Source organism: Falco rusticolus, chromosome 10 (assembly GCF_015220075.1).
Source record: "Falco rusticolus isolate bFalRus1 chromosome 10, bFalRus1.pri, whole genome shotgun sequence".
NCBI lineage: Eukaryota > Metazoa > Chordata > Aves > Falconiformes > Falconidae > Falco > Falco rusticolus.
In genome coordinates this window covers 22,740,119-22,756,421 of record NC_051196.1, presented here as the reverse complement: position 1 = coordinate 22,756,421, position 16,303 = coordinate 22,740,119, and the positions used below count along the sequence as shown (strand labels likewise).

Sequence of the window (16,303 nt, the reverse complement as noted above, 5' to 3'; positions counted from 1 at the left end):
GCAGCCGTGCACACATGGCCTGGTGCTGCGGAATCTGTGCAGTGAACGCTGGTGCCCTGGCGGTCTTGAGCTTCATGGAGGCATTGGAGTAACATGTTAAATCAAACATCCCTCCTGGCTGTGGGAGGTGGTGATTCCTGGGAATGTCCCAGAGCTGATATTCCCTGCAGGAGTGCTCCTTCAGGACTATATAATGAATGAAGCAGCAGCAAGTCATAAACTTTTTCAGTGTAAAAGTGAGAAATGAGAGGGGGCTAGAGTTTTATAATCCTATGGTTGATACTTTTTGGCCCATGCTAGGACTCAGTGCAGAGCCATCCTGCAAGTCTCTGCACAAGCTGCAGCCTGTTTCCTGAGCAAGTAGCTCTGCGGTTAGGTACCAGCTGTTTTCCTTGCTCTGAACAGTCCTGGGCATCTCTTGTCCAGTGCTCTGAAGTTCACCCTGGGTGGGATAATTGGGCACATTGTAAAGATCGGAGTGAGGAGCGGAGGGCAGCAGGTTAAAGCTTTGCCACAGGGAGTGTGGCAGTGCCTCTGCCGTGGGCGTGCAGAGTGCAGGAGAGCCCCAGCCCAAAGGACCTGCCTCAAGCCAGGAAAACAGCCCAAGTCCCAGAGTCAGCCTAGAGAAGTGATGTGGCTCGCTCCAGGAAAATGGGTGGCAAAACAGGAAAGCTTCAGCCAAAATGCCTTTCCACTGCCGCAGCCTGTCCCACACTGTCCTGGCACGTGTATGTTCTCGGCAGAAGTGCCACCATCCTCCTGCAGAGACCTGGAGGAGCTCAGCCTGACTCAGCTCCCAGTCTGCACGCAGTGGGCAGATGAAAAACCAGCACACAAACAAACCAGTATCTTCTTTACCCGCCTTGGCATCCCGGTGAGGCAGCTGGCGCAGAAGGGGATCCGGACACGGTGCTGCCATCCACCTTGGAGCAGAGCTGGGGGTTTTAGGTCTAGAACTGGTTGGAAACTTTTTGTTTCCTCAATGCTTGGTGTTGTCATTGTTGGTTTCCAGATGACTTCAGCTGCAATGCATTTATAACATAAAAAATTCAAACCCAAAGTAGCTGTTTCATTTCAAATACTGTGGGAGAAGAGGTGTGGTGCTCTCTTCTCCCCCCTCCAGCCTCAGCACTTGCATTCCTCTCTTTCCTCTTTGAATAGCTCCCCTTACTTTGGGTATTTTCTGTTTGAATTGAGGGAGCAGCCAGGACTCCCAGGCCTGGACAAAGGGGCCCATGTGCAAGCTGACATACAGAGGCATCGTAAAGGTCTCAGCCGCTGGCGTAATTGCTCTGTGAAATGCTGTTTGTGGTGGTTTGTTTTTTTTTTATGAGACTTCTTGTGTTCAGAGTTTAATTGAGCTCCATCTCGGTGTTAGAAAAACAAAGAGAATTGCTGTGAGGGTGGCGGAAGCAGGTTTGCATTGAAGGTGGGCAAGGGAGGAGCTGGACCGGCTTCCAGGTGGCAAAACAAGGCTCTTGGGCTGGAGGATCGGGACCTTGGGTCCTGCATGGGCTGCTCTCCCCAGCTGTGCTGGCCGTGTGTCGCACAGATGGATTTCAGGGGAGGTCAGTGCGGTGGGCGAATGTGTGTAGCTGTGAGACTGTCACGTTCCCTTGACAACACTCTAAAATATAATCTGTTCAGTCTATGACATTTTTTCTCGACGAGCAATGCTGGAAAGAGGTGGGAGGTAGGTTCTGCCTGGGGAAGCTGGTGGGAGCTTGCTGACTTCAGCACGCGTGGTGCTGCTCTGCTGAACATCATCTTGCATCGCTCAGGACTGCTCTGCGTTTACAAGTTGCTTTAATTCAGGGTGTGGAAAAAAACCTCCCAACTGCAAGTGACTCTAACATGCCAGCAAGCGCCCAGTTTGACCCTGTTACAGCCCCAAAAATAGCCTTTCCCTCAGAACTGGCTTCAGCCGTGCTGGCAGCACAGCTCTGTGGCAGGTCCAGCCCCAGGCAGCGTGGGAGGCTCGGAGGAGTGGGCAGCATCCCCGTGGCCCAGTGCCACCACCCTGCTGAGCATGCATGATGGCCATCCCTCCAAGGGAGCGGACACACAGAGCCACCAGAGTGGCAGAAGGACAAGCGCCAGTTAACCGTGACCAGGGCAGTAGGACTGATGGTTCCCAGAGGAGATGCCACGCCACCACCTCTTTTTTTCCCACGGGCCGTATCCAGCTGTTGGGAGTACACTGCCAGGCACACAGACACCCCCTGCTCTGCCACTGCCTTGGACCTGGAGAGAGGTGGGATGTCAGGGATCGGCAGCAGATTTCAACTGCTTCTGCACCATCTCGGCAGGACCAAGGGATTTCCAGGGTCCTGGAGGGACAGACGCTTTCCAGCTCGGTCTGTAACCTGGGCTTGCTGCAGCACAGGACTCGCTCTGTCCCCGAGTTGTCCAGTTACCGCCACGGTCCCAGCAGTTAACGTGGTTTTTAAGGGAGCTGATGAGGAAAGCCATCCCTCCTCTCCATCCCTTTTCCAGGCAGCAAAGCTTTTCCACAGGGGAAGGCAAACAGCTCCTCAGCAAGCCGATGGGGTACAGGGGCTCACAGCCTCCCGGCAGGCATGGTCCCACTGCAGCCCCCGCACCGTGGCCTGCCCTTATGGCCACGTGGCAACCAGTCCCAGCCGGGGAGAGGGATGTTGGGTTTGGATCCCGTTGGTGGCCCATGGTGGGATGCGTTTGCCTTTCCCCAGGAGGACGGATTCCTTCGCACCAAAGCTATGGCATTAGAATAAACGATTGCTGCTCAATCCCAGGCCCTGCGCTGCCTTCATTCTGCACTAACCAAATCCAGCATTTCTAAATATACACTGGAGTCTTATTTTCTCGCTCCGATCTTTATTTGCCTCTGGATAAGCTGAAACAGATGGAGTGTTTCACAACGGCTGCTTGCTGGGGATGTCAGATGGGGAAGGGCACACCCCTGCTGCTTTTCTGGGAAAAATCCCCTTTCCAGAAGCTCCATGAAGATGAATCCGGTCCTCAACCTCCTCAGGCCGTCGCTGGGGCCATCGCCTGCCCGTGAGCAGTCTTGGGGCCACCGCAGAAGAAGTGAGAGACCAACAGGTTCCCAGCTTGGTGGCGTGGGCAGGCGGTGGTGGACTCTGGGATCTGACGGGGGGTGATGCTCTTCCCCATTTTGGAGGCCGAACTGAGAGAACCTCCTTGAGCAGAGGGAAGAGGCATCTAAGGGATGAGAGGAGAGAAAATCCCATGGAAATCCCAAGTTTCATGGTGTGATGCTTTCCCTGTAGAGGTCGAGCAGGGGTTGCTTGTTTCAAGGTGCCACGAGCTTTGTGCCAGAGATGGTGGTGGACTTCCGCAGCCCAGGCAGCCACCGTGCTGCACAGGGAGGGATGCAGAGGTTCTCTGTGGGTTGCAAGGGAGTCCCGGTCACCTCCCCACAGCTCAGGATCTGAGTGTAGCTGCAGGGCTGGGGCCAGCCACGGAGGCTGCACATCCCCATGGAGCCTGGCTGCCGCGTGGCAGGGTGACAGGGGCCTGGAGCAAAGGGCTGACATAGGCCAGTCATAAAGCTAAAGGGGAAAAGCCACCTCCAGGCTCGAGTTAAGAAAACCCCATCCTGGATCCAGGATAAATTCCAGAGCAGAAGAGCCTGGCTCAGGTTTGTCCCCCAAGACGATAGCCCTGCAATGGGGCGGGAGCCAGCCTCAGCCCTGCGGACTCACGTCACTGGTGGGCCAAACCGGAGCCCAGCTCCAGCTGCAGCCCCGGAGCTCAGGGAGGCCATGTCTGCCCTTCCTCCCTGGGCTCGGCAGCACCGGCATGGTGTGACCCAGCCACCCGGAGCCACGTATGGGACCCGGCTGCTGGCCAGCACCCCTGGGTGTGCTTTGGCTTCGTCTCCCGGCCGGCACCAGCTGCGGTTTCCACAGGGTGATGGGAGAGCTGTGCCTCGCACTGGGGACCTCGGTAAAGCTTCCAGGGGTGCTTGTTGGCCAGGGCCGAGGCAGCCTGCATGGTTCTCATTTACCGCGATATATTTTGGGGAAGGGGAGAGCTGTCTAGGGAGTGCAGAGGGTTGAAATATGAAAGTTAATTAAATAAAACCATCAGTCAAAGAAAACAAGCCTTCCCACCCCAGCATCCTTCGACTGTTCAGAAGAGATGGGCTGCAGCCAAAACCAGTTGTAGTCGTTTAATGATTTGGCCATGAAGATTTTCACTTACAGGCTGTTTGAGGAAAATAAATGGAAAAAAAAAATATTCCATGCCTGGGGCTCCCTCTTAATAGAGACATAAAGATGACTTTGACATTCCCAGAACCGCAGCGCCCCGGGAAGACATGGGATTTGCATGTTATTGTGCAGGGCTGTTGGAGGAGAGTGGGGAGGGATTTTTCTCTTGAGTGGGAAGCCAGAGCAGCAGAGTCCCCATCTCTGAACATCCCCCCTCATCTGCTCCCCAGGGATGCATGGAGGGAGAGGTTGTTGCTGGGGCTGTGTGCGGTTACCATTAGTGTTTGCTCATTCATGGGATTGATTGGTTTTTAATTAAGGAGGCCGTTTGGCATCCCAGCTCTCAGTATCAATGACAAAAAAAAAAAAAAAAAAAAAAGACTCCTGTGTTCTCCCCTGGAGGTGGCATTGCCTTCCCCGGGTGGGGGACCAAGCAGTTGGTAGATGCACCATCCCAGAGCTTCAAAGAGCTCTGCTGGCATCTTCCCCCAGCCGCAAAGCATGACGGAATAGCAGCACACTGGGGCTTGGGGGATTTTTCCACATCCGTCCTTACCAGCGTTCGTAGCACCGTTTTGCAAGGTCCTTTGCCCCTGCCACTCCCACGGACCCTGGCTCTCCCCAGGATCCCTTCTTCTCCGGCGGTCCCTGCCACGTGCTGAGGTGGGGGCTGCACGGGCTTGTGGATCACTTAAATTTGAGTGGAAAAGAGCGGTCGGTGTCCGAGCCCTCAGTGGGCGCTCCCCTTTGCAGGGAGGTTTGGGAGCTGCCTGTTTGGAAGAGCTGGACAAAGGCGAATTGCAGCTTTATCGGCACGTTCAGGAAAACTCATAGCTGGAAAAAAAATCCAGCCAGCTGCATCTCCACCGTGTCAGAACGGTGAGCTCCGAGTTCTAGGGGCACATTTCAAAAACAAGAGCCTGGGCTTGCACCTCTGGGAGCACTGCTTGCCTGTGCATCCTCCCTGGCCAGCAGGGATGCATTGATGCAGCTGTGCCCCACGCTCAGAGGTGCCCATGGAAAGCAGCATCCGTGGTCCTTGCGCCTGTCCTCGCTGTGTGCGAGCTCTGCTTCGCCCTGGGGCAAGTTTGGGCCTTGGGACCCGAGCAGCATCCCTCGGTTCTGGCAGAGCTGGCTGGCTTGGGCTGGGCATCATGCTGATGGTGCAGCAGGCAGACTGGCAGTTCAGGCTGCAGGCAGAGCAGCCTGGTGTCCCCTGCAGACCTTGGCGTGGTGGCACGGTGGCAGGCAGGGACGAAGCCCGCAGGTAGGGCCAAGCACGGCAGGCGGGAGACACAGAGATGCCGCAGCCGCGTTTGCTTGTGCTGAACAGGCAGAAATGGAGTTGGGAAGGCCGGCCTGCTATGCTAAACCTCAAAGTCGCTAATAAAGTGGTAATTAAAAGCACTTGGAAAGAGCAGCCCTGCCAGAAGGAGAGGCAGAGACACAAGAGCCTTTCATTGTTTAGCGGGTTGTGCCCATTCATGGGTGGAAGGCAGCCATGGAGGCTCCTGGCGTCCATCCCCTCTGCCCAGCGCGCGGGGTTGTTTATTCTCCCGGTTATGAAACACGGCTGAAGGGCCACACCGACACGATGCACCAAACGCACGGGGGCAGGCCTGGTCCCACGGTGGGGTGCAGACCCGGGAGCAGGAGCCCCTCTCCTGTTTGCCAGCACTGTGTGGAGTGGCTGCGGTGCCGGGGGCTCCTGCCCTGCTCCTGCCCCCCAGCCCAGCTGCCCCCTGGCCAGGGGCACAGCGGCGGGCAGAGCCACCCCTCTGCTTTGCAGTGCCCGGGGGGGGAGGTGGCATTGCTGGGGGAAGCCCCCCAGCTAGTTTTCGGCTCCGATTCACTTCTCCTGGGGGGAGGCAAGACCCACGTGAAGAGCGAGGACTCCACCAAGGACTGGGCTGGCGTGTGCGGCTCTGCTAATGTCTTCTATTGTTTGCAGCTCAATTACACCCGACCTGGGCTTCCAAAGCTCAATCCAAGGCTGCTGGAAAACTGGAAGAATGAAGTGAAGGAGAAGGGCCGCATCAACTGTCCCAACAACGTAAGGACTGTCTCTGTTCTCCAGGCTGGCTGGTCTCGGTCTGCAGGAGGAGGGGGGAGGTTTTGGGGCAGAAGCCCACCAAAGCCAGGTTCTTGTTGGGCCCTAGATGAAGCTGGCAGTGATGCTCAGACCCTCGCTTCCGCCTCCTCTCCCTGGGGTTGCTGCTGTGCCTGGCTGAAACGTGTCCCACCTTTGGGACCATCCTGGTGTGCTTGAGCCACCGGGCCTGGGGACTGGGCCACCCTGTCCCCGGGTGCCCTTGGGCTGATGGTTCAGGCTCTGAAGCTGCCTTTGGGAAGCTCCCGAGATCTGGACGAGGCGCAGGCTGCACACTCTGTGCTCAAGAGCCTTTTTATGCAGAGAACCTGCTTTTCCCAGACTAAAGCTGGGGCTGGTTTTAAGCCATTCTTTTTAAAGCCCTGTGACAGGCAAAGACCTTGGGGACGTGGTGCGTGCACTTCATCTTGCTGTAAAACGCAGCCTTGGCCTGAGCTGGCGGGGAGGTGAACTCCACCCTCATCCTGGGCTGTTGATTTATCATCTGAAACAAAGCCTTGCTAATGGGAGTTTTGAACGAGGCTGTTACCGCAAGGCCGGGGGGAGACGCGCTGGCTAATTAATGTCATACACAGGCACTTTGAAAAAGACATTGCTCAGAAACTGGTCATGCTGCTGCCCGGGTGATTTCTCTTCTCTGTTAAGCGTCTGCTGTGGCTCCAAGAACTCCTGTAGCCCAGCAGGACCTCCCGACTGCTCACAAATGTACGTTTTCCACGGAGACATTGAGGAGAGACATTTTTCAGCCCGTTGCAGAGGGATGTGGCCACATGACTCCCATTAGCACTAATAGGAAACGTGTGACCAGAGCCCTCCGCATCTCACAGAGCATTAACCTCACGCTGCTGAGCCTGGACCGGTGGCCTTGCTGGCGCAGTGGGCTCCTGGCCCCGGCGCAGAGGAAGGCATGGAGACGAGGGGGGATTGTGGCAAACCCTGCTTTGTTTCTTCCCACAGTGCTGTGAAGCCATTTACTCCAGCGTCTCAGGGCTGAAAGCTCACCTGGCCAACTGCAACAAGGTGGGTCCCTCCTTTTACAGCCTCGGCTCAGGTGTGGGCTTGGGTTTTGGTTTTCTCTCCCCCCTGGCTCGTTTGGAAGCAGCAGGCCAAGGGACAACAGTACAGGTTAAAGGATCGTGGCCGCTGGGAGGGCTGGGCGAGCAATGCTGCTGCCTGTTGAGTTTAGCACTGCTCAGCCCCATTGTTGCACCATCCCGGTCCAGCTGCTCAGCCTCAGCATCGTCCTCCTGGGCAGGATCAAATCCACAGCCATGGACAAATGAAGGCAGAGAGGCTTGAGCCAAGCAGACGTGATGGGGAGGATTTAGCTACCACCCCAGCTTTGGAGGAGAGGTCTTGCAGCGCAGATTTCTCACCCCAGAGCCCAGACCTCTGACACAAAGTGCCTCGGAGATGGGGCAGCGGGAGCAAGCCTGCCTGCCTCGCATCCTCCCGCCTCGGCATCCCCATCCTGCAGCAGCCCCCACCCAGCGTGGTTCCTGCAGCCCCGAGTCGCTCACACAAGCCCTCGGCTAACCAGCGTGGCCAGCACCTTGCACGCAGCCACGCATCGACTGCGGCAGCTTAGAACCAGGGAGCTGAGCGTTGGAAGCTGAAAAGGCAGGTGGGAATCGAGAGTCTTTCTGTTGGTTTGGGCAGCCCTGCAGAACCTCGGGAAGCCCAGCAGCTTCCCCAGCTGGAGGGACACTGGTGCGGTGCCTCGTGGAGGTGGAGCTGAGGCCTGTCTCTGCAGGGACCAGTCCCTCTCTCCCGACAAAGCATCAACACTGCTGGCTGCAGTGAGCTCTGGTGGCCTGCAGCTGCCACGGGGGAGGCAGCGGGAGCTCAGCGTAGGTCCCTCAAATTGGAACTGAGTAAGAGCTGGTAAAGCTTTATACCCTGAAACGTTTCCAGCTGCAGCTTCCACTGAATGGAGCTTCCAGGAGGCAGCTCCAATACATACCCCGTGGTTATTAAAAACACAAACTCCCGCGCTCCTCCAACACTAGCTGGAACATCAAGCCTTAATGAGATCATTTAGAAAATAGGCTGCAGAGATCCGGCAGAAGAAGCTGTATTTATGCAGGATAAAAGTGCAAACACAGGAGACTAGGGCAGTTCCTTTGCAAAGCGTGCAGCACCAGGCAGCCCACCAGCAAACGGTCTCTGAGAGAAAACGGAGCCATTTTCTGGCTGGTTCTGTGCTCAGAAAGCAGCTGGGCAATTGCACGAGCATTTTTTTTAACCGCAGAGCTGCACCCTCCAGGTCCGGCAAGCCTGGCGTAGCCGGGACTGGGTGTTGGGGATCGGCACTGGGGGAGTTTGCTGCTTTGTGTCCCGCCGGCACGGCCATCAGCGGGGCTCTTGCCCTTACAGAGGATTTAGTTCGGCCACGGACACATGCACCACCAAGTCTGGCGTAAATCACAGCCCCTCCAGAGCTGGCCTGTGATTTCTGCTGTAAAATCCTGCAGGACTGGTTGAAACACATCAAGCCTTACTGAAAGCGGAGGATGCTCCCAGGCAGCACCCTGTCCTCAGCGGGGATTGATGCACCGAGGTGATTTTTGCATGAGTATTTCTGAAGCCAACCTGCAGCCGGCCCGGGCCTGCCTGCGTCCTGCCTGTTCCCGAAATGAAAGATCTGTCTAACTCCAGATTTACAGCATGGAGCCAGCTATGGAGAAATTCCCAGGGAGCATATATATCGCCTGGAGGGGCCCATCCATAAACCCCTCATCAGTAGAGAGCACATTATCTCCCCTGTGCCGTGAACTGTGGCAGAGCCAGGAGATCAGTCATCCCCACAAGGGCTCTAATGACAGAAATCCAGCAGTTGCTGCGTCTCTTTGACAGCGTTAAAGGAAAATTAGGTGAGTCTGTTGGACATAAATTAGGTGGTGGTTCATTCTCAGGAGATCACAAATCTGACAGTGAAGAAACGGGGCAATTGGCCCCATCAGCCTCCCACGTGCCCGGGAACACACACGGTGTCAGTGGTAACGTACCAGCCGGTGCTGGGGATGCACAGGCAGCAAAACCTGCCGCTCGCCGCCCTCCGAGCTCGTAGGACCCAGCGCTTTGATGCCTGGCCCAGTGCAGCGACAGCCAGCACCACCAACATTGCTGTGACACAACCGGCGCGGGCTGAAATTCAGAGCAGAAGATGCAGTTGTGAGTTCCTGGCCTGGAACCAAGGGCCGGCAGAGATCTGGTGGTTTAGAAACGAGCATTTATTTTCTGTTGCATCAACGTCCCTTCACAGGGGGGAGCAGGGTGGGGGGAGCCACCCCTCCAGGGCGTTTTCAGCTCTGCTTGGGGCTGCAGGAGGATGCTCTTTCTGTCTTGCAGGGGGACCACTCAGTGGGCAAGTACCGCTGCCTCCTGTGCCAGAAGGAGTTCAGCTCAGAGAGCGGGGTCAAGTACCACATCATCAAGGCTCACTCGGAGGTAAGGAAGCAGCTGGGGCTGGTCTGGGCTGGTCCCTGCTCCAAGTCGCCTATCCTTGGGCTGCTCTGCTCCATTCATCTCTGTCTGCCAAGCGCGGAGCACAGCAGCTCCCAGCAGCATCAGCAATACGGTGGCAGCCTTGTGGGGGACTTCCCTGTCCCCCTTTGGGTCCCCAACACCTCCAGGCTGGTTGCAGCTGGCCAGCTTGCCCTCAGGGAGGTGATGCTAGCAGGGCATGGGGTGGTCCAGGCTCGGGCATGGGTTGTGCGTGCCGGTGCTGGTGCGTGGACCCAGGATGGTCACTAACCCCCGTGTCACCCTGCGGACACAGAACTGGTTCCGAACCTCTGCAGAGGCCAGCCGGAAAAAGAAAAGCAGGGAACAGCTTTCTTCCAGCAAAGAGGAGAAAAAGAAAAGCACAAGCGGGAAGAAAAGGGGGAGGAAACCCAAAGAGAGGCCTCCAGAAATGTCCCCGAAGGGCAAAGAGAGCGTGGCAGCAAAGACTAATCACAAGAAAACCCTTGAGCACTGGGAAGGCCCCCGAGGCAGCCCCGATGGGGATGAGCTTGTCCCCAAGCCCCCGAGCCAGCGGAAGGGAGGAGCCAGTAAGATGCCTGAGAAATGAGCAGCTCAGAGACTCATCTCCGAGGATTCGTTTACAGCCCAGGGTAACAGGGTGGGGGTCTCTCCTGGTTTTCTGTCCTCCCCCATCCCCCCCACCCCCCCACCCTCCACTCACCCCCTTTTTACAAAAAAAAAAAAAAAAAAAAAAAAAAAAGAGACTGAAACTACCAATTAACCACTTTAAACAAGTTACGGACCTTGTTTCACACTGGAAAACAAACAGGATCAAGCAAGCTGGACCGTTCTGCGCCCCCTGCCCCTGTACATACCCCTCTGCCCGCGCCCCTGCCCGGCAGGACCCTGCTGTCCCCCCTGCCCTGCCCGTGACCCCCTGTCATAGCCCCTGCGCCAAACTGGTGACGCTTGAGCGAAAGAAAAGTGCAATAGCAGTGGGACCCCGGGCCGGGGTCTCTCTGCGGCTGCGTGCCGGGGCGGGGGGCTGTCTGCACCTGCGCTGCCACCTGTGCGGGCAGCCTCCGGTGGGTCCAGCCTCCTGGTGTGGGCAGCGCCTGCATCCCTGCTCCCAGGGTGATGTTTCCAAAGATGTTTGAACCGAGCAAGCGGCCAGGCAGGGGCAGGGGGACAGCAGGGTCTGGCAGCGGATGCTGTGGGGCATCTGGTAGCGCTTTCCCCACGGCCTGGGGCAGAGAGGAGACTTGCTTCGGCAGGGACGGGCCCGTGGTGTGTTGGCGTTGCGGCCGGCTCGGTGCAGGGATTTGTCTCGGCGGTGCCAGGTGCAGGCAGAGGAGCGGGCAGGGAGCGTGGCCAGGGCTGGCGAAGCATCGCCCGGAGATGGCTGCGGCTCCGAGGGCTGGGGTGTGTGAGCACCCCTGGGAGTCAGTGGGAGAGGGGGTTGCTGTAGGGCGGGTCAGGTCAGAGGGTTTAACCGAAAGTCGTTGGCATGCCGTGAGCACCGGGGAGCATCCCGGTGAGACCGCGGGGAGGGGGTGCGATGGGGGAGCGGTGCCTCGGTGCTCGAGTTGTCTTTGCAAATGGAGACGGAGGAGCGGCAATGCTGCGATGGCAGCGCTGGGTCAGGGTGAGCCAGCAGCTGTTGAGCCGCCTGACCGGCACCGGGGGGTCCACTTGGCAGATTCAGGGTCCCCATCGTGCCCCGTCCCAAAGGTGCTGGTTGCCCAGGAAGGAGCAGTGGGGTTTGGTCACCCCGCTGTGGCCGCAGGAGGTGTGTAGCGGGGACGGTGGGCAGCATCAAGTGACAATCATGGGTCCTGCTTTCGGGTGAGTCCCAGCCGCTGCTCAGGCACCTTGCACTCACCTTGTCCTTCCAGGCTGGGACCCGCCACGGGGTGAGCCTCGCCTCCCCCGAGATGCATCCAAGCCTGTGCCCATCCTCCTCGGGGGACGGAGCGTCCCTGCATGGTGCGCTGTCGCTGTCCCTTGCTTGTTCTCCTGCACCGGGCTTTTCTTTGCACCTGTACTAATCCCGTCGTCACACCTCGCTCCGGCCTGGAGGGAACCATCCCCAGACCGGGATATGTCTTGTCTCCAGACAAAAACCAGGCTACCTCGGTCCTTGGGAAACAGGCATGTTTTCTCTCAGTAACAGAGCAGAAAACCTTAACTCAATTTTTTTTATCCTGTGCAGAGCTGGGAAGGTGGCATCGGGGGGAGGAGAGCTTCTGCTTTTACTTTTATCAATTAAAACCTCAACCCTCGGTTTCCTTCGCTGCTCTTCACCGCCCGCTGCAGGCTCAGTATCGTTTCCCTGCTCCAAGTTGCCGCTCAGTAATAATTAATGTCCTTCTCCACTGGCAGGTTATGACAGCCCCGGAGGGAGGGAGGGGACAGCGGTGTCCAAAGCCAGGGCAGCTTCTCGGGGAGTGGGTGCCGCTGCTCCGGCCATGGCTCCCGGCAGCCGGGTGCCACCGTCGGCATGGCCCGGTGTGCTCAGCCGCCAGCTGGCCACGGGCTGGGGGCGAGGGACCCGCCTGGGTGCTGCTGGTTGTGCCGGGCTTGGAAGCAATTAGTGAGAACGCTCAATCAGTCGCTGCCGGTTCGCTGCTGGCGCTTCATCCGATCTTTGTTTTGATCGTGTCACCGATCTTTGTTTTGGTGGTGTCACCGGTGCAAATCCTGCCTCCCTGGGGAAGGGTGGAGAGCTCCAGGAACTGTAGGACCTGCGTTCCCAGATGTCATGGCAGGGACACTGTCCTGGGCGATGGCATCCTGCTGTGCTGAGCCTGTGGGATGGCACCGGCCGAAGCAATAGCCGCTGGGGGCTGGTGAGGAGGGACCCCACGCCTGAGGTGTGCTCGGGTGGCGCGGGGGACGCGCCATGGCTGGCAGGGGGTGTAGGCAGCGGCAGGAGGTGGGGAGCAGGCAGAGCTGGGGACCCGGCACAGAGTTCAGCACCAAAATGGCCACAGAGGGACAGAGGGAGCCACTGGATCCTGAAATCATGTCCCACCGTGGGGGAAAGCCCTGGCCCAGGGGGGGGATGCGGGTGGCCTGGGCTGCCGCTTTGGGCATTGACCTTAGGATCCCCGCTGCCTCTCCTCGGGGACAGCACGGGGCTCAGTTCTCATTAACGTGCGATTAATCGGCTTCTCATTGATTAAATTCTCAGGCAGCACTGTGCTCCGTGCTGGGGGCAAGCCCCGGTGCAGGAGCTCGGCCGCGGGCTGCTGGGGGTGGGCGAGACCTGGGGAAGGGCCGGCTTGGGGGTCGTCGTGGGGTCCAGCTCAAACCCCATCCTGCCGCTCCAGTAACGGGAGCAGCAGCACACACGTGTCCTGGGAGGAGTGGGGACAGCTATGGTGGCCTCGCGGGGGTGACACCATCCCAGAGGGGACCACGGGGACAGTCTGGGGGCTCGGGGCAGTGGGCACGGCAGTCCCGGTGCGGGGGCTGTCCCCCATCACCCTCAGAGCTGGGAGATGTGACAGCAGCACCTTGGGCACATGGAAATTTTTATGAAAAAGTGAAATCTTCAGGGTTTTTTTTTTTTTCCCTCCCTTTAAAAAGTATTTTTCCCCTACTAGTCATCACTCAGAGAGGAATCCGTTCTCCCACTGCCGCCTTCTCCATGAGCCATCCTTTCCTCTCTGCCTGTTCCGGGAAGGCTCCAGGGCGATGCTGGGGGTACGGGCAGCTGCCTGCCCCGCGGCACCGGGGTGGCATCGCCGGAGCCCGGTGGGTTGTGCCGGCTCAGGTGCTCCCAGCGAGGCGGCGGCCAGGGGAGCAGCTCACCTTAATGGGGGGGGGGGGGGCGAGACGGGGGACAAGCGTGCCCTCTCCCCTGCCATCCCCTCTCCCACGGGGACTTGGGCAGCGTGGGACCCCCGGGCCTGGCACCCCCTGCCCTGCCATGGGCCCGAGCTGCAGGGCACCCCCTGCGGCAGCGGGGAATAACCTACGGTTCATGTAAAGCCCCGTGAAGGGGAGTGGGGGGCAGGGGTCTGCGGCACGGTGGCACCCCCAGTCCCGGCCCATTGCCCAGGGGGGCTTGGGGTGCTCATGGTAGGTAAAAGGGAGTGCAGGGGGGCTCGGGGCACAGTGGAGGCTGTGTGTGGGGTTCCTACGACTGCGTCCCCCACTGGCATCTGCCCCCACAGCACCCCGGGGACCATGACACCATGGCCCCACGGCCCCCACGCCTCCACCGCTGCAGAACCCCACCGCCCTGTTGGCCACATCCCTGAGGAAAGGGCTAAACCTCCATGGGGTCGGGGCAGGTGGGCTGCAAGCCCACGGCGGAGCCTCGTGGAGCCGTCCCCGAGGCTGGGATGGTGGGGGGCTGCGCGGGCGGGCGACCCCCCCGGCACCGCACGGCATGGCCAGCCCCAGCGGGGGGGCCCAGACCCAGAGCACCCTCGCACCCACGGATGTTGGGAGCGTTTTGTTCTTTTCTTTCTCTCCTCGTGACACCCATCCCACGGCATATCCGAATGTTTCTCATCGATGCCAGTTATTAGTGCATAAGTGTATTTTGGGGAAAAAAAAATTACAATGGAAAAAAAGAAAAAAAAAAGAATTTTCAATTTATCACTTGTAACCATATATATAAATATATAAATATATATATTAAAAAGTGTTTATTTGCAAAAAAAATAAAATTGTTTTAACAGTAAACTATCTTACAATAAACTCCCGATTTGTGACGATCTGTTCTTTTGTTAATCATTGACAAATCCTCAGTTGGAGAGTACTGTACCAGCAGCGCGGAGAGCTGCGCCGCCGAGCACCGCGGAGGGGTAACTCGATGTACTGTATGTATTAAAAACAGCTGTATCGAATAAATGTTTATTGATTTTTTATTATTACTATTATCATCGTTATTTTGCAGTTCGGTGGGAGGGTTCCAGGTTTGTCCTTCCCCCCGGGGGGGGCTGGTGGTGGCCGAGGAGCCCTCCCGGCGGCACAGCCGGGTGTGGGGACGGGGCGCGGGGTCCCCGGTGATGCTCGGCTGCCCCCACTCTCACAGCAAAAATCCCCCCCGAGGTGCCCATGCACCCCAGCAGCCCCCAGCCCCAGGGGCCGCATCCAGCACGGGCCCTCCCCTCTCTGGGGAGCTCTGTGGGACCCGGCCCCCCCGGCTGCCCCAGCGTGGGAATGGATCCTGCTCCGCTTCCTGATGTCTTTTTTGGCGTCGACCCCACGTAAGCACCGGATTGAGGCCGGTGGCCCGGTCACCCCGTGAACCCCGCGTTTCCCGAGGGGTGGGCTGGGATCCCGAGGGCCTGATGGGGACCGTGGGAGCGGCGCTTGCCCAGGCCCCCAACCCCCGGCCCCCCCAAACCCCAGCCCCGGGGGACCCCAGGAGCGAGAAGGGAGCGTGATGCCCAGTAAATCCGGACGCTGCTGCTACCCGGGGTGCCGGGACCCCCCACCTCTGCGCTCCCCACACCCAGGGGCTGCTGCACAGCCCGGGGCCACCCGCAGCCCCCCAGCTCTGCGGGGTGTGGGGTGCTGGGTGTTGCACCCCTTGGCTCCCGGGCATGGGTGCTCCTGGGCAGCTGCCCCACAGCACCCCCCGTGCTCACAGCACCCTCCCGTGCCAACTGCACACATCGGCCCCCCCCACCACACATTCAGGCCTACAGCACCCACCTACACCCCACAGCACCCATCTGCACCCTAAAGCACCCGCTTGTGCCCCACAGCACCCACCTGCACCCCACAGCAGCCACTCATACCCTACAGCACCCATTTGCCCCCCACAGCATCCACCTGTCCCTGCAACACCCACCTGCACCCCACAGCACCCACTCATACCCCACAGCACCCACCCGTCCCTGCAACACCCATAGCACCCACCTGACCAGCAGCACCCACCTGCCCCCCACAGCTCCCACCTGCTCCCCAGCACCCACCCGCACCCACAGCACTCACGCACGCCCACAGCACCCCACAGCACCCATCTGCACCCCACAGCACCCACTCATACCCCACAGCATCCGCCTGCACCCACAGCACCCATCTGCACCCCACAGTACCCATCTGCACCCACAGCACCCACCTGCCCCCCCAGCACCCACCTGCACCCCAAAGTACCCACCTGCCCCCCACAGCACCCACAGCACCCCACAGCACCCACCTGCACCCACAGCACCCATCTGCACCCCACAGCACCCACCTGCCCCCCAGCATCCACCTGCCCCCCCAGCATCCACCTGCACCCACATCACCCATCTGCCCCCCACAGCACCCATTTGCACCCACCCGCACCCACAGCACCCACCTGCCCCCACAGCACCCCACAGCACCCACCTGCCCCCACAGCACCCACCTGCCCCCACAGCACTCACAGCACCCCAAAGCACCCACAGCACCCACCTGCCCCCACAGCACCCACCTGCCCCCACCTGCACCCACCTGCACCCACAGCACCCCACAGCACCCATCTGCACCCCACAGCACCCATCTGCCCTCCACAGCACCC

General features: G+C 59.1%; 1 protein-coding gene across 12 annotated transcripts in view; it reads left to right on the top strand.

Annotated features, from left to right (window-relative positions):
* The window catches only part of ZNF512B (zinc finger protein 512B), a 35,375-nt gene extending 20,953 nt beyond the window's left edge, over window positions 1-14,422 (top strand). For 10 of the 12 annotated variants that reach the window (XM_037402276.1, XM_037402274.1, XM_037402272.1 and 7 more), the window contains 4 exons: window positions 6,169-6,270; window positions 7,285-7,347; window positions 9,679-9,777; window positions 10,109-14,422. In XM_037402276.1, the coding sequence (XP_037258173.1) occupies window positions 6,169-6,270; window positions 7,285-7,347; window positions 9,679-9,777; window positions 10,109-10,402 (558 nt within the window). In that variant the 3' untranslated portion in view covers window positions 10,403-14,422. Of the gene's footprint in view, window positions 1-703; window positions 1,632-6,168; window positions 6,271-7,284; window positions 9,201-9,678; window positions 9,778-10,108 lie in introns of those variants that run through there. The other 2 variants (XR_005106491.1, XM_037402280.1) reach the window with 2 other exon arrangements.
* The last annotated feature ends 1,881 nt before the right edge of the window (window positions 14,423-16,303 follow it).